Below are 22,633 nucleotides of genomic sequence, written 5' to 3'. Positions count from 1 at the left end.
AGTGACTTTGAACGTGGCATGGTTGTTGGTGGCAGACGGGCTGGTCTGAGTATTTCAGAAACTGCTGATCTACTGGGATTTTCACGCACAACCATCTCTAGGGTTTACAGAGAATGGTCTGAAAAAGAGAAAATATCCAGTGAGCGTCAGTTCTGTGGGCGCAAATGCCATGTTGATGCCAGAGGTCAGAGGAGAATGGCCAGACTGGTTCCAGCTGATAGAAAGGCAACAGTAACTCAAATAACCACTCGTTACAACCTGAAGAAGACCATCTCTGAACACACAACACGTCCAACGTTGAGGCGGATGGGCTACAGCAGCAGAAGACCACACCGGGTGCCACTCCTGTCAGCTAAGAACAGGAAACTGAGGCTACAATTCACACAGGCTCACCAGAACTGGACAATAGAAGATTGGAGAAACGTTGCCTGCTCTGATGAGTCTCCATTTCTGCTGCCACATTCGGATGGTCGGGTCAGAATTTGGCGTCAACAACATGAAAGCATGGATCCATCCTGCCTTGTATCAACGGTTCAGGCTGGTGGTGGTGGTGTAATGGTGTGGGGGATATTTTCTTGGCACACTTTGGGCTCATTAGTACCAATTGAGCATCGTGTCAACACCACAGCCTACCTGAGTATTGTTGCTGACTATGTCTATCCCTTTATGACCACAGTGTACTCATCTTCTGATGGCTACTTCCAGCAGGATAACACACCATGTCATAAAGCGCGAATCATCTCAGACTGCTCTCTTGAACATGACAATGAGTTCACTGTACTCAAACGGCCTCCACAGTCACCAGAACTCAATCCAATAGAGCACTTTCGAGACGTGGTGGAACAGGTGATTGGCATCATGGATGTGCAGCCGACAAATCTGCAGCAGCTGCGTGATGCCAACATGTCAATATGGAGCAAAATCTCTGAGGAATATGTCCAGTATCTTGTTGAATCTATGCCACGAAGGATTAAGGCAGTTCTGAAGGCAAAAGCGGGTTCAACCCGGTGCTAGTAAGGTGTACCTAATAAATTGGCCAGTGAGTGTATATAAAAATTGGAATACACTAGTTATTTTTGCATGCAAAACTCATGATGTCAGGATGTTTCATTACCATTTTACGTAGTAAAAGACTTGGCAACACTTTTTTTACAATAAGGTTGTGTAAGTTATTGCTAGTTAAAGCATTTACTAACACAAAATAAACAATGAACAACACATTTATAACAGTATCTGTTCATGTTAGTTAATGAAAATACAGTTGTTTATTGTTAGTTCATGTTAACTCATGGTGCAGTAACTAATGCATTTGTATTTTAATAATGCATAGTAAATGTTGAACTGTGATTGATAAATGCTGCACAAGTATCGTTCATAATTACTTAATTTTAGTAAATGCATTTAGTAATGATACCTTATTGTAAAGACTCTTCTAAACTAGCAGTACAATTTGAGGCCTCAATCATATTTGTAGCACAAAAAGTAAGGATAATGATGCTGTTTAATTAAATAACTAGCCTAAAGTGAGAGCAGCGGTGATGGTAATCCTTGTCTTAGTGAACGCCCCTAATAAAAAAACCGCAGAACAACACCTTCCACAGAACATCACCTGTGCGCTTTAACACACACACATATGTTTTATCAACTAAGAATAACAGCTCATTTAAAATTCCGTCCCTGGTTTTTATGTGAGCATAAATATCAGAACATTTGGCTCACAGGTGTTTTTAATTGATCAGGCGTTTCCTGTTGCGTAGATTGTTCACACATGAAAGAGTGGTGAGGTCTCGAGTCCTGCTCAGGTCTTTTGTTTTGCCTGTGAGAGAAAAGCGAGAGGATTTCGGTTTCCAGAAGAACGAAGAAATTTGGTTTAAAGTCATAACACGAGGGTTTGGGTGTAGTCAAAACAGACGTTTGGCAGAGAAGCTAATTGGAAACTAAAACTGCTCGAGCTACAAGCTACTCATAATTTGAATTACAGAGAAATGACTTTTGTCTGACTTGTCTGAATTTATTTAAGCTTTTTTAAAGTTGCACGACAGACCGGAGGTGGCACGGTGGCTCAGTGGTTAGCACTCTCGCCTCACAGCAAGAAGGTCACTGGTTTGAATCCTGGCTGGGCCAGTTGGCATTTCTGAGTGGAGTTTGCATGTTCTCCCTGTGTTGGTTTCCTACAGGTGCTCCGGTTTCCCCCACAGTCCAAACACATGCGCTATAGGTGAATTGATGAAATAAATCGACTGTAGTGTGTGAGTGTGGGGCGTCACAGTGGGTAGCACAGTCGCCTTACAGCAAGAAGATCACTGGTTCGTGCCTCGGGTGGGTCAGTTGAGTTTCTTAGTGAAGTTTGCATGCTCTCTCCATGTTTGTGTGGATTTCCTTCGGGTGCTCCGGTTTTACCAATGCACACATGCGCTATTGGTGAATTGGGTAAGCTAAATTGTAGTGTATGTGTGTGAATGAGTGTGTATGGATGTTTACCAGTGATGGGTTGCAGCTGGAAGGGCATCCGCTGCGTAAAAACATATGCTGGATAAGTTGGCGGTTCATTCCGCTGTGGCGAATCCAAATTCATAAAGGGACTACGTCAAAAACAAAATTAATGAAAGAGTGTGGGTGTGAATGAGTGTGTATGGGTGTTTCCCAGTACTGGGTTGTGACTGGAAAGGTATCCGCTGCATAAAACATGTTTGAATAGTTGGTGGATCATTCCGCTGTGGCGGCCCCTGATAAATAAGGGGCTAAGCCGAAGGAAAATGAATGAATGAATGAAGATATACACAAATACTTTTTCAGAAAAAAATGAAGAAATTTCCTCCAAAAAGGATTTTAAAAGTCCCATGAAATTAAAATAAAGTTTTTTAGATGTACTATATTAATATTGTTAGTGTTTAGGTTATCTATAAGCTAGTGTGCTCCAAACCTGTGACAAAATCTGCATTTAGGAGATATAAAACTGATATAAACATGTAAAGCTTGTAGTTTGTCACTTCCACCTAAATGAATTCAATGGTTTTATTCACCCCACTTAATCTGACTAAAGTCATAACTGAACTAAACAGAAATGGAATTAAGACATGTGGAGGATGCAGATATTAGCGGCATTACTGAAGTAAACACCGCAATCAAACTATTACCGTCATGTAGGACTTTTAGCCGCATTTTGTGACAAGATCCACACACACGGCTGTCAGTAAATGACCGCACACACACACACACACACACACACACACACATACACACACACACACAAACACACACACACACATACACACGCACGCACACACACACACGCACGCTCAAGTTTTTTTTCTCTCCAATCGACGTGCAGTATCAATAAAGCAACCTCTTCCACCAGTCCTTCATATTCGCGTCTAAAACCCCAGATAGTCATGGGGGCATGAATGAAATGTTCATGAGTGAAAGTTAAACTGCCGAACTGCAGTTAAAGTCGAGAAATTAAAGATGAAACACCCAAAATTACATGAAACTCTGCAGGAAATGTGAATAACGGTGACGCAACATTCAAAAAGTAATTATATTATTGTCTTATTCAGATTAAGGCAAATATCTATTACAGACGTCCATGTAAACATAGTCAGTAGTATCTTCAAAGTAAGTGAAAGATGCTGAAGGGCATCCTGCTGATTTGATTCAGAAGGGCACTGTTTTGTCAGACGGCTCACCGGTTTGACTTCCATTCACTCACCGTCATTAGTTTTAAAAAGCACCCGCTCCATTTTATTTGTATATATTTTACTGGAACGCATTGACTCTACAGGTGCCTGATAGTTAGCTGTGGAGCTAACGTTAATCATTATTCCCTCTAGTGAACGAATAAAAATCGTCATCATAATTTACTCGAGTGCACGCCTCAATGTCTCGCGCCTCCCTTAATAGGTGCGCCCCACAGTTTGAAGACCCCTGATGTAGCATGTTGTAAGGAGACGAGGTTACAATGTAACCTGCTCACCTAATGTTTACACTTGTAATATTTATATGATTTGCTAATTAATAACCTCATGTGGAACTCTGAATCTGCGTCTCATTTCAGAGTCTGCTACTGTCCACCGGAGGTCCAGTATCGGTTACAAACACACCTGAGAGAGCCTTCCTGATTGAATGAAATACGCTGTTGTCCAACAAGGCAACCTGAGGTGCTGAAATTTAATTGGCTTATCTGGCAGTGGGCTGGTTAAAGAGACCAAAACAAAGACGGGACGTGACACACATGTTCAAAGCAGAATATCTTTTTCAGATAAACAAGAATGTTCACTTAGCATGTTTAGAAGAGTCAAAACAGCATCTTTAAATGTATATTTTTGATATATAATGAGTGACTATATCCAGAACACTGTCTCCAAAATCTGCCAGGTTTGTTGGAAGGCCCTTCAAAAACCCAAATGGATGCTGATTCAAAATGAAACCAAAATAAACAGGAAAATGCTAGATTAGTCAAGTCAATCTCTCCCTTCAGCGGACATGTTTTTCATCTCTTAAACTGGTGTTCAACTGAACGGGCACCTCACTTGCTGAAGAGTGACTCACAGCGAAACTCTCAGAAACAGGCAACAGCTGGAAGTTTCTTCTTTCAAGGTTTGGCACGGGACGGTGTAGTGCAAAACTAGCGACGTTGATGAGTTACAGACACGCCGTCGTTATTTCTTGCTGGAGATCTCCGACTAAATGCTAGGTTTTATAAGCTTTATATTTGTTTTGAAATGTCACGATACTTACACTCACATAAAACGGAGTAATAGTGCACTGAGAGTGCTTTATTTATTAATTTACTTAATTGGTTACATGTGTTTAGGCCAGCCAAACATGAAAGGTGGCATTTAGTATATTTTTGGGGGGGTTTACAGCATCTTTCAGACTGTTTAGATACTGCCGCGCTCAACAGGAAATATGGAGTCCAAATTTTTAGGTGGCTTTGGTTTTACGCGAGCACAAACAATTTTTTTTAACAAGTTCTCCGACAAATGTGTGCTTTGAATTGCTGCACGCAAAGAAACAAATCGACAAGCTGGTTTCGAAACACATAATCGTTGGCAGACTAACAAATAAACAGGAAGATAAACACATCTCTACAAGGTTCCTCCACAGCGTCACAGCTTTATATCATTAACGCTCTGTGTGGCGTTTTTTTTTCTCCCTCGGAAACAGCATGTTTTGGTTTGTGACGTATAGGAAATCTAAGGCAGTAAAAGTGGGCTTGTGTGTGTGTTTAATGAGGATATGGTTAGTACTCATACTTCCAGTGTCCTGTGCAGGTGGCCATGAGTGGCATACATATATTACGTGCAGAGATGGAAAGAAACTAGAGCTGCACAATTAATCGAAAAAAGATCGCGATCTCGATTCGACCCCCTAGACCAGGGGTCGGGAACCGTTTTTCAGCAAAGAGCCATTTCTGATTTATTAATCAAATGTATTTTTTAAAGAGCCATTGGGGGTGTGTATATAACAAAACGTTTATTTATTAATAAACAAAACTTTGGTTTATGTTTATGACCAACTCAAAAATAAACAAATATTACGCATCACAATGTATGAACAAAGGACAACTTTTAGATTTTTTTTTCTTTTTGCCATCGCCACTCATGAATGTTGTTTGAATTTACATGCGCAAGGTTACTATAGAAATGTAAGTTGCTTGCCCTTTATTGGTGTCACGATTCAAGTTAAACCACAGCACCGCATATGCGCATTGGTTATATAGTCACTTTATTGTAAACTGAGTTCTGATTTATTTTGGGAATAAGAGGGAATTGTAAATTGTAAAAAGGAAATTGTAATTGTATTTTCAATAGGAAACTGATTTCTAGCGACAGATATAATTTTTTAAACTTTAAAGGGCACCTATGGTAAAAAATCTACTTTTCAAGCTGTTTGGACAGACATATGTGCATGTATGGTGTATAGACTGTCATATTGGGGTGATATAAACACACCCAGTGCTTTTTTTTCAATTTAACAACATAAAAACGGTGAACCAATTGGAGCAGTTTTTAAACCGACCGCAACTTTACGTAGGAGAGCGGTCCCCCCGCCCACCAATATTGATTGACAGGCACGTCATCATATCCTCAGTTTGTTAATTCACGTCCGCCATTTTCAGCATGAGTCAAAGCGATATCACTAAAGGAACACGCTAGCTCTATTTTTTAGATGCAAGGCTCATTGGGCTCAACACAAGAGCAATATTCTTCATATTATCGCTCTAATCGGAATTATTGGTTGTATCTTTAGGTAGGTTTGCAAACATGTGTACTTCTCATTGAGTCTACCTTATACTTCAGCCGTTTGCATTTCTCGCGATCCCAGAAGCTCCCTGTGATCTTAAATAGCATGCGTTGTAGAATTCTAAACATAGGTTTCTATCAGGGTACACTCAAGTGCTGCAGAAACCTATGTTTAGAATTCAAAAATGCGTGGCGCAACGATTCGGGACACTTCATGTTTCTGCCGCGCCATAGAGAGTGTCTGGTGTGCCGTGTTGCGGCTTCGAGCGGCACATCTGGTGCCTCAGTCAATGTTAATTCAGTGTGCGTGGTTATTAGTTTCTGTGTACAAGCTCGGCACTTAAGACTAGCATACAGTTGGCTGTAAAACTGTACAAAGACACATATGATTTTATACTCTCTGCTTGGTCTGTGTCCGAATCGTACATGTACGACTGAATGCTGTACCTCTAACTCCAGCTCGTTCTCGCAGTCTTCCTGTCAGACTCTGTTGCAAACGCAGAGCGGGTGAGCTCATGGCCCCGCCCCCTTGTAACGTTGGCGGGAAGCCGAAACTAATCTACATGTGAAGCAACACACCCATAAATCAGCGAGCTGTGGACACGCCCCCAACATGACACTTTTTAACACATTATAATAAAACAATCTGAATTGTGTTTTAAACTGAACCTAAACTGGCACACTCAGAAGAACCAGAATATTAATATTAAATCATAAAAAAGAGGTAAACTATGTGCCCTTTAACATAAATATCTATACTTTCGACTTCTACTGCCTGTTTGGTGGCACAATGTATACTATTTCCTGGACTATTTAAATTCCTATGTGAATCAATCTAATTTAACCAAACAGCAAAGCTCATAACACTGTAGTAACCTCATAGCAACACAGCGACATCCCCACATAAAACCCTAGCAACAGTATAGCAACACACTAAACAACAGCTCATAACACCCTAGCAACCTCATAGCAACATACTAACAACAACCACATAACGCCATAGTAACCACATAATAACATAGTGACAGCCACTTATAACACACTAGCAACCACATAACACACTAACAGCGCCATACATTTCAGAACTCTGTTCAGAACGGCACCCAGCCACGACTCATGACACTGTTCATTTCTCTGCCGCGCCACAGAGCGCCATCTGATTAGTTTCATGTTAAATATCGTGTGAATGTCCGCATCTGGTCTGTCTACCGAGCGGCGCTTCCGGTGTGCGACCTGCTTAACAGTGCACTAACAACAGCTCCTAACACCCCAGCAACTGCATAGCAACACACTGACAACCACTCATAACACTTTAGCAACCCCATAGCAACATACTACACAACAACTCATAACGCCCTAGTAACTGCATAGTAACACACTAACTACCACTCATAACACCTTAGCAAACCCATAGCAACACACTAAACAACAGCTCATACCACCCTAGTAACCGCATAGTAACACACTAACAACAGCCTCCTGACATCATAGTAACCACATACTAACATGCTGACAGCCACTCAACACCGTAGCAACCACATAACAACACTCTAACAACAGCACATAACACCCTAGCAACACATTAACAACAACCTCTTTACACCATAGTAACGACATAGTAACATAATAACAGCCACTTATAACTCCCTAGCAACCACATAGCAAAGCACTAGCAACAGCTCCTAACACCCCAACACACAAACAACCACTCATAAAACCTTAGCAATCTCATAGCAACACACTAAACAACAGCTCATAACACCCAAGCAACACCCTAGCAACACACTAACAACACCACCTAACACCATAGTAACCACATACTAACATATTGACAGCCACTCATAACACCCTAGCAACCACATAGCAGCACACGGACATGGCCTCTTAGTTTACACCATAGTACCACCACATAGTAACACACTAACAACCCCTTATGACATTCCAGCAACTGCATAGCAACACACTAACAATGGCCTCTTTAGACCATAGTAACCGCATAGCAACACACTAACACAACCTCTTAGTTTACACCATAGTACCACCACATTATAACACACTAACAGCTTCTCATAAAACCCTTGCAACCGCATAGCAACACAGTAACAACAGCTCATAACACCCTAGCAACCACATTGCAGCACACTAACAGCCCCTCATGACACCCTAGCAACCATGTACTGTAGCAACACACTATCACCAGCTCATAAAAGTCCAGCAATGACTTAGCAATACACTAACATCCAGCCAGAACTCCCTAGCATCCCTATAGCAACAACAACAACACTCTCTAGCACTCTAGCACTTACATAGCAATGCACTAAACAACAGCTCATAACATCCCAGCAACCGCATAGCAACACACTAACACAGCCTCTTAGTTTACACCATAGTACCACCACATAACAACACACAAACAGTCTCACATGAAACCCTAGCAACCACATAGCAACACACTACTGTAACAACAGCGTATAACAACCATATAGCAACCACATAATAACAATCAAACAGCCACTAACAAAACTAACACATTAACAACAGCTCATAACATCCCAGCAACCACATAGCAACACATTAACAACTCATAACACGCTAGCAACCACATAGCATCACACTAACAGCCCCCATGACACCCTAGCAACCACGCACTGTAGCAAAACACTATCATTAGTTTTAAAAAGCCCAGAAATGGCATAGCAATACACTAACATCCATCCAGAACACCCCAGCAACCCTATAGCAACAACAACAACACTCTCTAGCATCGTCAAGTTTTGAAGGGCGCACTTTCAACAGAAAATGTAAAGAAAGTAGCTGTGTTTAATTCAACCGTCAGCCTCTCTGCTTGCGGTCCGCCACTCATTAGTCTGTTATAACTCTGCTAATCTCTTTGTCCTTGTTCTCTCAGCTGAACGGGGGGATGATTTTAACGAGATCACACTGAACCACTGCCAGGTCGGGCACAAAATCGGCAGGAGTCCTTGGCGTGTGTCGAGGCGAGAAAACGAGCGAGTGGAGCGTGTACTGGGGGTCATTCAGAGACGGGGCCACCAAACCACAGCAGATGGCAAGAGCGGAGAGGTGAGAGGAGGCACAAATAGAAAACTCACAGAGCCGCGAATGCATTTCTGACTTTCATTTTAGAAAAGAAAACGATTGAGCTTATTCTGAAATGCGGAAGTGCGCTCCTTACTGCAAATGTTTTAGCAAATCCAATTCAGTTGCCTATAGGAGAAATGACTTGGAATGCGAAATGGCAGAAAACACTCCGACTACTCACATTACAAACTAGTGTGTTTATTAAAATACATGAAACATCAAGTAGATTATCTACTTTAACTACACAGCAAAGCACTGACAACACTCTAGTAACCCCATAGCAACACACCTACAATGCCTCATATCAGCCTAGCAACTGCAGAACAACACACTATCAACAGCTCCTAAAACCCTAGCAACCGCATAGAAACATGGTAACAGTCCCTCATAACATCCTGGCAACACACTAACAGCCCCTCATAACACCTTAGCAACTGCAAAGCAACATACTAAACAACAGCTCATAACACCCTAGTAACCTCATAGCAACACTAAACAACAGCTCATAACACCCCAGCAACCACATAGCAAAGAATCAACAACAGCTCCTAAAACCCTGGTAACCACATAGTAACACACCAACAGCCCCTCATAACACCCTAGCAACCTCATAGCAACACACTAACAACAGCCTCCTAACACCACAGTAACCACATAGTAACTTACTAACAGCCACACATAACACCCTAACAACCAAACAGCAATGCACTAAACAACAGTTCATAACACCCCAGCAACCACACAGTAACACACCAACAGCCCCTCAAAACACCTTAGCAACTGCAAAGTAACACACTAAACAACAGCTCATAATACCATAGCAACCTCATTTTAACATATTACAGCAACTCATAACCCCCTAGCAACCCCATTGCAACACACTAACAACAGCCTCCTAACACCATAGTAACATAATAACACTTACTCATAACATAAAAAATTCAAAACTGATTTTTGTTCTAGCCGAAATAAAACAAATAAGACTTTCTCCAGAAGAAAAAATATTATCAGACATACTGTGAAAGTTTCCTTGCTCTGTTAAACATAATTTGGGAAATTTTTTAAAAAGAAAAGAAAAAAATCAAAGGGGGGGGGGTTTATAATTCTGACTTCAACTGTATATATATATATATATATATATATATATATATATATATATATATATATATATATATATATATATATATATATATATATATATAAGACCAGCTTCTGCTTTAAACTGGACTGACTGAATATCTACTGTTAAATATCTACTATTCACAAATATACAGACAAATGTAAAATACAGTAAAACACCCTAAATCTGTTGAAATGTGTTGATCTGATGACGGTTGAGTTTGCAGCTGGATATTAATGGGAGATCGCTGACAGGAACAGAGCCAGAGCGCGTCTCCAGCTCATATGCAAGTTTATTTTACATTTTATGACAGAAACACCATTGAGCCTCGCTAGATCCTCCTATATGGGCACATTATAAAACACTAACAACACATTATTTTGGACAACTATGCGGATATATTAAATAGTTCACACAAAAATACACAAAGAGAGAGTTTCACTTTCACTTCCCGCATACTTTGTGAATGAAGAGGCTTGCATGTACTAGGTGCAGATGAGATCAGGAGTTTGAAGTAATCAATCAGAGAACAGGAGAAAGTGAGTTACTTTGATCATTTTAATATAGCACATTATTAATGAAATCCAAAAATTATAGCATAATATTGAGAGTTCATTTTAAGCTATCTCCTTAAGCCCACTGGTTGAGTATCCCTGCAGTAGATAGATTTAGGCATTGATGGTGTCAGGGAATATTACTAGGGTACATAAAGAGTATAAACACCATAGTATTTTTATAAAGAGGAAGATACTTCAAAAAGTGCCAAAAAACATGGTATGACATGATCTGTATAAGTGTAAAGCCACAATCACACTGCACTTTTTGCCCCATAGACTTCCAATCATATGCATGCAGCAGACTGGAAATCTAAGCTCATGCGACAAGTTACGCAGTTACTGGGTTAGTAACTGTACTATGCACCGTTTTGCAGGTGGCCGCTGCCGGTGATCGGATGCTAAGTTGGCAACCTGAGGGTGTTACAAACTGTACCAAAAAGCTGAGGACCGGGGGGTGGGGAGTTGAAATTACAGGAGTTTTCTGGGAGAAACAACAAAGTAGGAGGGTGGTGGGAGATGGGTCTGAAGTACGGGAGATTCCCGGGAAAAACGAGAGTGTTGGCAGTTATGAATCCAAGATCAAAGCATGACCTTTCTGTACAGAAATTAAAATATAGACCAATCGCTTGCTTTTTTCAATGTCATCTCGTTTAATCCCGCCCCTTTTCACAGCGCTGTACGACAGAATTTTGCATGCTCAAACTCTAGAGTGACCGCAATCATATAAACCCATCACACAAGTATAAGATTAAATAATTCAATACATAATAATACATAATTAAACATAAATTATAGTTTCTACTTGATTTGTTTTCTTATTAAACAAATGTTTTACAAAATAAGCAATAGGAAATAAGTAACAGTTTTTTAAATTACAAATGTTGCTAATAAAATGTGTTCCAATGCAATAAAACTGTATATAAAAATATAAAAACTACTTCATTGAGTAAAATATTGATGATAAATAAGCTTTCAGTAAATTTAATTTTGTATTTAATTTGTATTTTTTATTGGGTTTGAGTCAGGTGATTGGCTGGGCCATTCTACAGCTTGATTTTCTTTCTCTGAAAGCATTTGAGTGTTTCCTTGGCTGTGTTTTGGATCATTGTCTTGCTGAAATGTCCATCCTGGTTTCATCTTCATCCTCCTGCTAATGTAGATGCTGGACTGAAGCAGCTGATATTCATTTACACAGAAGAAGGGCAGAGGGTTGCTGAAGAACTACTGAGAGATTTCAGCTGCTGTCTGGGCTTTCACTGCCGAACTACACCTTCCTTTCTTCATGTGTTCAATACTTTTTTCCTGCGTCATTTCATTTTATTACACATAACTTCATTTGCAAACTAATTAATAATGTTATCTTTGGTTATCTTCTGGTGGAGATTTCAAGTCAACGGCCCCTTTAGAAATACGTTTTCTGAGGAAAATGGTGACGTGTTCAAAATGTATTTTCCCCACTAGTTTTGTGCATAGATTTTCATATACTAAACATTTTAATGTTACTACTTAACCAATAATCTGCTGTACAAATGATCTTGATTTACTTAGATTTATATCACCGATAGTCGCCTTTTGGAATCCTTGATTAAATTGAAATGAATTATAAAGGTTTATCAATACATTTTTGTATTTTTAATTACACAACAGTGTTTTAGAGGGCTGAAAATGTGTTTTTTTAAGCACACTTTTTTTACAACAGCACCATAATTATCTCTGCACAAAGTATACACTGATTTGAGCACACTGATGTCGCATTAACATTCTCCTAAAGTGTTCAGTGTCCTGCATTTCTGCTTCACACCACTGCACTGCACAGCGTAAATCACTGTTAATATGGACGCCAAAATAAATAAACGTTGCGTTCCCGAGAGGCGCGAAACAGCTCTGACGCTGCTGTCAGTAATGTGGGCTGTTCAGACACGTCCTAAGAGGAGAGTTTATGTAAAGATTAACATACTGTAAGACAGACATACACAAACACAGATCTCCGTCTCGCACTCGTGTGTCAGTCTGTATGTGTTCAGTGGAATGTGTCCAGAATTAATACAGATACAGCTAAAGAGATCCAAGTTCAATAAATCAAGTTCAGACGTGAGATGCCATGAGAATTAACCTTCACGTTTCTGCCAGGTGATGCTTGCGTAACACCACACTGAAGCTCTGTTGAAATGTGCATTGAGCCGCCTATCTAGACAGCATAATTACACTGCTTTAAATGACTTATTTTGGCTTATTTTTATTTCGCATTAAAAAAAGGCAATCTCAGAATTAACATTGGGATGTGAAAATAAGGGATATGCCCACCATAACCCCCATCACTTTAAAACTGCACACATCTAACGTTATAATGAAAGCATTTGATTGCTTTCCTAAATGTTATGCTCATTTAGGAGAAAAAACCCCACCAAGACCGACATCTTTAGATGTTATTATTATTAATTATGTGTAGATGTCTATTCAAACACGCACCCAAAACACAGACTTTTGTTCCATTTCAAATCGTGTGTACAGATTCCGTTTGGGAAACAGCGTCTGGTTTATCACTATGGAGCGCATCTAACAGTCACACACTGATACATGACTGATACATGACAATTTTATCCTCCTTACACTGGCTGCCTGTTAAGTTTCGTATTGAATTTAAAATATTGCTTCTTACATATAAAGCTTTAAATAATCTAGCTCCTGTTTATCTAACCAACCTTCTGTCTCGCTACAATCCAACTCGCTCTTTAAGATCTCAAAACTCAGGGCTTCTGGTAGTACCTAGAACAGCAAAGTCGAGTAAAGGAGGTCGAGCCTTCTCATTTATGGCTCCTAAACTCTGGAATAGCCTTCCTGATAACGTCCGAGGCTCAGACACACTCTCCCAATTCAAAACTAGATTAAAGACCTCTGTTCAGTAAAGCATACACTCAGTGCACCACTTAGCGGGCTTCCACACAGGTTCTGCATCTTGTTTATATACACTATGAACATCAGCTATGCTAATTATTCTCTTTATTCTCCATTTCCACCTGGGGATACTCTTCCCGAGGCCCTCAGACTATGCAGAGTCACTGATTCGATCCAAGACCAACGACGAGATGATCCCAAGGTTTCCATATCCTGGACCAGGCCGTATCCTGAGCAGCTACTGCGATGGTCATGGAGGAGTGGAGAACACGAGACTGATTCCTGTGACGCTCCAGAGACAGACGAGTCTTCGCTGAGGCCAGCTTCCAGCCTCCGCCGCTGAGACTGCAGCTCTGCACAAGACGTTTGGCCAGCGGAGAAATTAAAATGCTCGTGCCCAACTGAGCCTGGTTTCTCTCAAGGTTTTTTTTCTTCACTTTCGCCATTAGTGAAGTTTTTTTTCCCTCTCCGCTGTCGCCACTGGCTTGCATGGTTCGGGATCTGTAGAGCTGCGCATCGTTGGATTTGCTCTTCAGTGTTTGGACTCTCAGTAGTGATTATTAAACCACACTGAACTGAGCTCAACTGAACTTAAACGCTAAAAACTCAACTACACTGTTCCAATTTACTGTGACCTTTTATGTGAAGCTGCTTTGACACAATCTACATTGTAAAAGTGCTATACAAATAAAGGTGAAATGAATTGAATTGTTTTGAGGATTGCACAGGAGAGGCGCCTATAATGAAAAAGAAAGGACCTAAATAAAACGAACGCAGAGAACAGATTCACATTTAAGTGCAAAGGGGTGTCCCCTGGTGGTTCAGGGGTATGGGTTGCGTATAGGGAGGATCAGCTCTTTAATGTTTATTGCAGGTATGACCCCTGCATACATTTCTGGAGAGCGCGAACTATGTTGCCAGAGGCGCTATGAGGCGGTATGATGGCTCGCCATGTATATTGGCGGACTTGAGACACAGAGCGGAGTTGACTGCAACGACAGGGTTTGAGTCATGCGAAGAACAGTTTCAGATAGTGAGTAAGAAAAAACAAGGGCCGAATAATAAAATAAACAAGTAAATAACAGGGTGAGAATGTGGTAAAATCGGAAAACGTGGTAAAAATCAGACGGCTGCGGCTTTTCTTTTTCTGGATTGCTACTGAAAACACTATCGGTAGTGTTTCGAGAAGGGGGTGATAGTGTCAGTGGGTTTTAAAAAACACTATCAATTGGGTTTAGGAAAGGGGGTGGGTGGGGTTATCAGTTGGTCAGTCAGTCGACAGTAACCTCTGGTGGATTTACGCGAGAACAGCAGGTGCGAATGGCACTCATGAGAAAAGTTTGAAATCGTTAAAAGCGTACACAGCGGCCTCTTGTGAATTTGTGAAAACAAAAACTGCAAAAAAACGTACCTCCCGGGATGTATTTGGCACTTTCCAGAAATGTAGACCAGGGTACGTATCCACAATGAGCCTGGATTGATTAAATCTAATATACAATTAAACTTACTTCAGAGAATCACTTCATTAGATAATCAAAAAGGTATTGTTTTTACTGAAATCAATGCATTATAAATGAATTAAGAGTTTAGCAATGCAACGCAAAAATGATATGACAAAAAGTCATGACAACAAATGATTTTATGTAACTTTAACTTAATTAAGAGCATCAGGTTACAACTTACTTTCTCTAGCTATACAAAGTTTAATGTAATATTTTAGTCAGTTCGACTGATTTAAATTGACATGACTAGATAGTTAGTTTGATTCAACTGAAATATTTAAGGCAGGATGATTATTTTACAGTGCAACAGCTATTAAATGTAATGTATTAATGTTCACACTAATGTATGATAATGTTGTCTTGATCACATGAGCTATTTACACCTGGTATTAAAGGATTAGTTCACCACAAAATGTTCTTTTACTCTATTTATTCACCCTCAAGTCACTCCAAACCTTAAGGAGTTTCTTCCTTCTGTTCAACACAAAAGAAGATATTTTGAAGAATGTTGAAATCAGGTAACCATTGACTTCCATAGTACAAAAAAAGTTAAATATATTAAAAAAAATAATTATGTTAGCCACGCCCACTACCTCAGACAGCCCTAATCTGAGAATTTAACCGAAAACAGGAAGTTTTGATTAAAAAAAAGGGCAAAACTTTTTTGTTCTTGCTGACATACACAGATAAATTGTTCAGCACAAAACTAGCAGTGTGAGCTTACAAAATCAATAGGGTTAGTTTAGATTTCAAGTGTACGTCATAAAGAATAAATTTCGTGACTTACGTAAGCACTCGTTGGCCTCTTTCGCCGTCGCCCGCTGCCAGGGTCGGTCATAATGAAACGGCTTACATCGATCACACTCCGGACCCTCAGTGTTGTGTTTGCATTCACACAGCAGCTTCCCGTCCTTCTCCCGCACACACCTGGAGGCGTGGCCATTGCATTTACACCTCCCGCCTACTTGGAAGTCACCAACTGCGTAATAATACGTCGGCAAGCTTCCAGGTGCACCGAGAGCATCTTCACTTTCACGTCCTGACATGGGCAGCGCCCTAGTGTGCTGCGGGCGACTGAAGACCACCCGAATATCAGTGACCGTCACCCAATCCTGCAGCACAGGACTCGAGTCGAAGTCCTTTCCTGATGGACGCCCATCCAGCGTACTAAACGCAATGAGACCTCCAGACAGTGGGTAGAGATCAGTGTGTCCGTCCGTGCATAAAGCCTCCTGCTCGTTCTGTTTAGTGATCGCCGCTTTGTTGGGTCGGTTATACATGCGACGGCACTGAGACGAGTAGAACTGGTAAGGAGTCCAAGTGCGCCCGTAGTCCATGCTTTTATATATGGCCAACGATTCAGGACGCGGCGAGCAAAACTGAAGGCTCACATAAGTGATCTCAAACTTCTTCCCGAGGGATAATGTGAGCGTTACGTTGAGCGGCGAGCTCTGCAGGTTCTCCGACTGCCAGCAGGTGAGATTATGGGCAGAGTTGAGGTCAGTGAGGTAGCTGGCGGGATGGGCATTGCGGGGATCGGACGCATCACAGATTTGGCATGTGCGAACGGCGGGACGGTCGTCACGCTCTACTAAACTACATGATCTAGAAACTGGTCGGCCACAAACACTCGACACACTGACCTCCTGCCCAAATGCTGCGTTTATGAACTCTGGGATGCACCGGCGGGCAGTACCCGTCTCTTCATAACAGGGGTCTGTTGGAGTCACTTGAGGCCCGCTGAATGGATTAGGGCTGTGGCTGGAGGCTTGGAACACAGTGAGCATAGAAAGCAAAGTCTGAAATCTCCACATGGTGTCACGGGAGCGGATGATGGATGTGATGGGGAGGAACGTATGCAGATGGATGGCAGAGAGAGAAGGGAAGCCAAATAAACAAATATGGTTGTGGAGTCTCCTTAGACTGTCACAGTCTGGCGTATGTGCAGGCGTATGCGCAGGAAAAGACAATCCAGCCAGAAAAATGTCTTGGAGATAGACGACTTTCCCGAAATCGACCCTCGGCAGTGTGCGTCTGGAAATGGAAAGGCACAAATTGTCAATAAATCAAAGTAAATCAACCATATTCATACACCATGAGATTTTTGCAGCTCTCTAAGGTACTTCAGAGAGGTACTTCAAGTCCAAAAAAAACATGGCTTTGCAAAAAAATATATATAAATAAATGTTATCAGACCTTTATAGAATTATATATATATTTACAGTTGAAGATCAAACTATTAGTCCTCTTGGGAAATTTTGTATATATATTTTAAGTGTTGTTTAAGAGAGGATTTTTTCAACACATTTCTAAACATAATAGTTTTAATAACTGATTTCTTTTATATCTGCCATCATTGAAGTACATAATATTTGACATGATATTTTGCAAGACACTAGTACTGAGCTTAAAGTGACATTTAATTAGGTTAATTATGCAAGTCATTGGGCAACAATGCACTCTCAGAAAAAAATGGTACAATGTTGTACCAAGGAAGGTCAAACCCTTGTCACTGGGGCAGCACCTTTTCATGCAACAGAATTGTACCTTAAGACAAAGAAACATATTTGTACCATTGCAGTTTGTACCTTTAAGGACATGATTTGTACCATGGGAGACCAAAATGTACCTTTGGTTTTAAAACCAGCAGATACAATATTGTCCCTTCATCAATTATACAAATGTGATCCATGAAGGTAGCACCACAGTGACAAGACACTTTCTACCATAACAGTGTCAAAAATGCTTACCAAACATTTATTTAAAATGCTTTAAATGTTTAATTTACAATACCTATAGTTTTATGCTTTACCAGTTGTTTTGTATTATAGAAATTAATAATTAATGTTTATGAGTTTCTTTAAACGTATGCTTTTAAATGATGATTCTTGTTTTAATATGGAAATTATCCATAAAATCACTTTGCCTATCCAGTAATATTCATTTCATAGATATTGTAATAAAGTAGTTGTTCAACACTTACGTATGTACAATTTTTATGAGCACAATTGTGTACCTTCACTTCAGTTGTACCATAAAAGGTACAGAACAGTATCATAAGAGGTCTTTTCTGTACCATATAAGGTACAACTTTTACAAAAAAGTACAAAAGGTACAAAAAACTTTTCCTGAAGGTGCATTATTTGTACAACCGTGTACCTTTTTTTGAGAGTGTGATTTGTTCTGTAACAAACTGAAAACAAACATTATTAAAGGGGCTAATAATGTTGATCTTAGCCAGTTTTTTTATTTAAAGGGCACCTATGATGAAAACCATCTATTGTAGGCTGTTTGGACAGAACTGTGTGTAGGTATAGTGTGTCCACTGTCATGTTGGAGTGATATAAAAACAAGTCTCTTTTTTTATTTCCTGACGTTAAAATTGTACCCAAATCCCAGTGATTTCGAGGCCCACTGCAACGTCATGTAGAAGTGCGGTTTCCCCACCCAATTGATTGACATGCGCCATGTTTCTATCGTAACATACAGTTGAAGTCAAATTATTAGCCCCTCTGAATTATTAGCCCCCCTGTTTTTTCTGTTTAACGAAGAGATTTTTTCAACACATTTCTAAACATAATAGTTTTCATAACTCATTTCTAATAACTGATTTATTTTATCTTTGTCATGATGGGAGTAAATAATTTTTAACTAGATATTTTGAAGACACTTCTATACAGCTTAAAGTGACATTAATTTTTTTTATTTATTAGTGGCATTAAAAATTTTAATTATTATCCTCTTTAAGCTATATTTTTTCAATAGTCTACAGAACAAACCATCATTAGACAATAACTTGCCTAATTACCCTAACCTGCCTAGTTAACCTAATTAACCTAGTTAAGCCTTTATATGTCACTTTAATCTGTATAGAAGTGTCTTAAAAAATATCTAGTCAAATATTATTTACTGTCATCATGACAAAGATAAAATAAATTAGATATTAGATATTAGATATCAGATTTAATACAATTATTTTGTTTAGAAATGTCTTCTCTCCGTTTAACAGAAATGGGGGGAAAAATAAACAGGGGACTAATAATTTCTGACTTATATATATATAATTAAAAACCTCATCCAAACACAGAACATTTAGTTAAATACTTCACTCAAAGTCATCGCTGTGTTGCATATAAAACATTGTAAATTTCCTAAATGTTAGCAATCATTTGTCAAATTTGCTTCCTTGGTGCTACTCGGATCAATATGCAGTTACACAGGTGTTCTAATTGGATTTCAGTGTGTTGCTATGTAGTTGCTAGGCTGTTCAAATATCTAGAACAGACTCTAATGTGTGGCTGGGTTCTTCTGGAAACCGGTCTTGCCAAGTTAACTTGGAAGAACGAACTCGGGAGACTGCGAGAACAGAGAGCGTGTCCTGTGAAAAATGAGATGCTGTGTTCTTCCCTGGTTCTTCCTGAAGGTCACATGACCATCCCGCGTTTTTAATTGAAAATTATTTAAACATTACAGCATTCATACAACGATTTATTGTTTTTCCCCTTTTTACAATATATACACTTCACTTTTTCCACATTTTTTTATGTTACAGCCTTCTTCCATAATGGATAAAATTAATTTATTTCCTCAACATTCTACTCACAATACCCCATAATGATAATGTGAAAAGCTAAAAAATCACATGTACATCAGTATTAACAGCCTTTGCTCAATAATTTGTTGATGCACCTTTGGCAGCAATTACAGCCTCAAGTCTTTCTGAATATGATGCCACAAGCTTGGCACACCTGTCTTTGGGAATTTTGGCCTATTTCTCTTTGCAGTACCTCTCAAGCTCTATCAGGTTGGATGGAAAGCGATGGTGTACAGCCATTTTCAGATCTCTCCAGAGATGTTCAATAGGATTTAGTTCTGGGCTCTGGCTGGGCCACTCAAGGACAATCACCCAGTTGTTGTGAAGCCACTTCATTGATATTTTGGGTGATTGTCCTGCTGGAAGATGAACCGTCGCCCCAGTCTGAGGTCAAGAGCACTCTGAAGCAGGTTTTCATTCAGGACGTCTCTGTATATTGCTGCGTTCATCTTTCCCTCTATCCTGACTAGTCTTCCAGTTCCTGCTGCTGAAAAACATCCCCACAACATGATGCTGCCGCCACCATACTTCACTGTAGGGATGGTATTAGCTTGGTGATGAGCGCTGCCGGGTTTTCTCCAAATGTAACGCCTGGCATTCACTCCAAAGAGTTCAGTTTTAGTCTCATCAGACCAGAGAGTTTAGTTACTTATGGTCTGAGAGTCCTTCAGATGCCTTTGGGCAAATTCCAGGCGGGGAGTGACTTCCGTCTGGCCACTCTACCATACAGGCCTGATTGGTGGATTGCTGCACAGATGGTTGTCCTTCTGTAAGGTTCACCTCTCTCCACAGAAGAACACTGGAGCACAGACAGTGTGACCATCAGGTTATTGATCACCTCCTTGACTAAGGCTCTTCTCCCCCGATCACTCAGCTTAGATGGCCGGCCAGCTCTAGGAAGAGTCCTGGTGGTTCCAAACATCTTCCCCTTACGGATGATGGAGGCCGCTGTGCTCATTGGAACTCTCAGAGCAGCAGAAATGTTTCTGTAACTTTCCCCAGCCTTGTGCCTCGAAACAATCCTGTCTCGGAGGTCTACAGACAATTTCTTTGTCTTCATGCTTGGTTTATGCTTCGACATGCACTATCAACCCTGGGAAATAATATAGACAGTTGTATGCCTTTTAAAATCATGTCCAATCCACTGAATTGACCACAGGTGAACTCCAATGAAGCTGCTGAAACATCTCAAGAATGATCCGTGGAAACAGAATGTACCTGAGCTCTATTTAGAGCCTCACGCCAAAGGCTGTCAATACTGATGTACATGTGATTTTTCAGCCTTTTGTTTTAATAAATTTGTTTAAAACAGTTTCAAAACTTTTTTTTCACATTGTCATGATGGGGTATTGTGTGGAGCTGTAACATAAAAAACTGTGGAAAAAGTGAAGCACTATGAATACTTTCTGGATGCACTGTAACTATAACTAATTACTCTTTTAAAGGAACCTCCCCAACACTGAATTTGCCCAATCAGATGAGGTTTTAGTATGTTTAGTCCCGCCCCCCCAGTAGTTGCTGTTTTTTTTTTTATAATAATTTTTCGGGGTTTTCACCTTTAATGGACAGGACAGTATAGAGTATTGACAGGAAAGCATGGGGAGCAGAGAGGGGTAGGATTGGCATAGGAGGCAGGAATCGAACTCGGGTCGCCATGAGCACCAGAGTGCATGTGTCGACGCACTAACCACTAAACCACTGGCGCCGACCAGTAGTTGTTGTTCTGTGAATATTGGTGAACCCAGAGCTGAAAATAAACACTAATGCTGGGAGCTGAAAAGATAGAGCAAAGTGACAACAACCAATCAGAGTCAGAATATCTGCTGAGGTTTTCACTCATAAATGCTTGACACAGTTTTTTTAGTCTGAATTGAATGTATTAGATCTGAAAAATATCTTTTACCTAACCATAGCTAATAAATATAGCCCTTTTCTAGGGGAATGTTATATCATAAGAAATAACGCATTTTCCTAGTATTGTGCAGCCTAATTTCAACCAAAACAGCCATTTTAGGAGAGCAGAAACACACCGCAGATGTTATTTGATGGGTTAATTTTATCTTGGTAACACATGCTGAGGTTCCTCAGGAGTTTGGGCCGTCGGGAATTTGACTGAGCACATTTAATATAACGTTGCCATGCACAGATGCTTCTCTAGATCGATTGCAAATTAAGATTTCTATGAAAGATGATAGTGATCATGTCTGAAAACAAAGAAAGTGTACTACCTCTACTGCTGGAGGAGTCTGCGGTCACAGTCCATTCCACATCCTATGTGCCATTATCCAGACAGACAGCGAACGCAGAAAACCCGATACTCTCAAACTCTCCTGATGCTTCAGTCTGCAGCTCCACACACATATGATCTGCCGGGAGGGAATCTGATGAGATCCGCTCGCTGTTTAGAGTTAATGAGAAACAGTTTGACATTAGCGCGTATCAGAGCCGAATCACACTTCTCCAGCACTACAAAGAGCAATGAACCATGAAACCAGAGTAAAACTCCTCTCTCAGGACCTGTCAGTGCGTGTGTGTGATGTGAATATCAATGCGGCGCTCTCCGCTCGGGCCTCTTTTGCAACGGACCCTCCAATAATGACTGTAAAAGCAGGCTATACATG

The 22,633-nt window shown here is 40.3% G+C and overlaps 1 protein-coding gene across 1 annotated transcript in view; it reads right to left on the bottom strand.

The window, feature by feature from the left end:
* ntn2 (netrin 2) overlaps positions 1-22,419 on the bottom strand; it is a 39,152-nt gene extending 16,733 nt beyond the window's left edge. Inside the window, exons 1-2 of the mRNA XM_056450975.1 lie at positions 22,241-22,419; positions 16,206-17,452 (exon numbers count right to left, since the gene is read on the bottom strand). Of these exons, the coding sequence (XP_056306950.1) occupies positions 16,206-17,232 (1,027 nt within the window). The 5' untranslated portion in view covers positions 17,233-17,452; positions 22,241-22,419. The remainder of the gene's footprint in view (positions 1-16,205; positions 17,453-22,240) is intronic.
* Positions 22,420-22,633: the final 214 nt, after the last annotated feature.

This window comes from Danio aesculapii, chromosome 24 (assembly GCF_903798145.1).
Source record: "Danio aesculapii chromosome 24, fDanAes4.1, whole genome shotgun sequence".
NCBI classification, from domain to species: domain Eukaryota; kingdom Metazoa; phylum Chordata; class Actinopteri; order Cypriniformes; family Danionidae; genus Danio; species Danio aesculapii.
The sequence above is the reverse complement of the archived record's forward strand: the minus strand, read 5'-3'. Positions and strand labels throughout refer to the sequence as shown.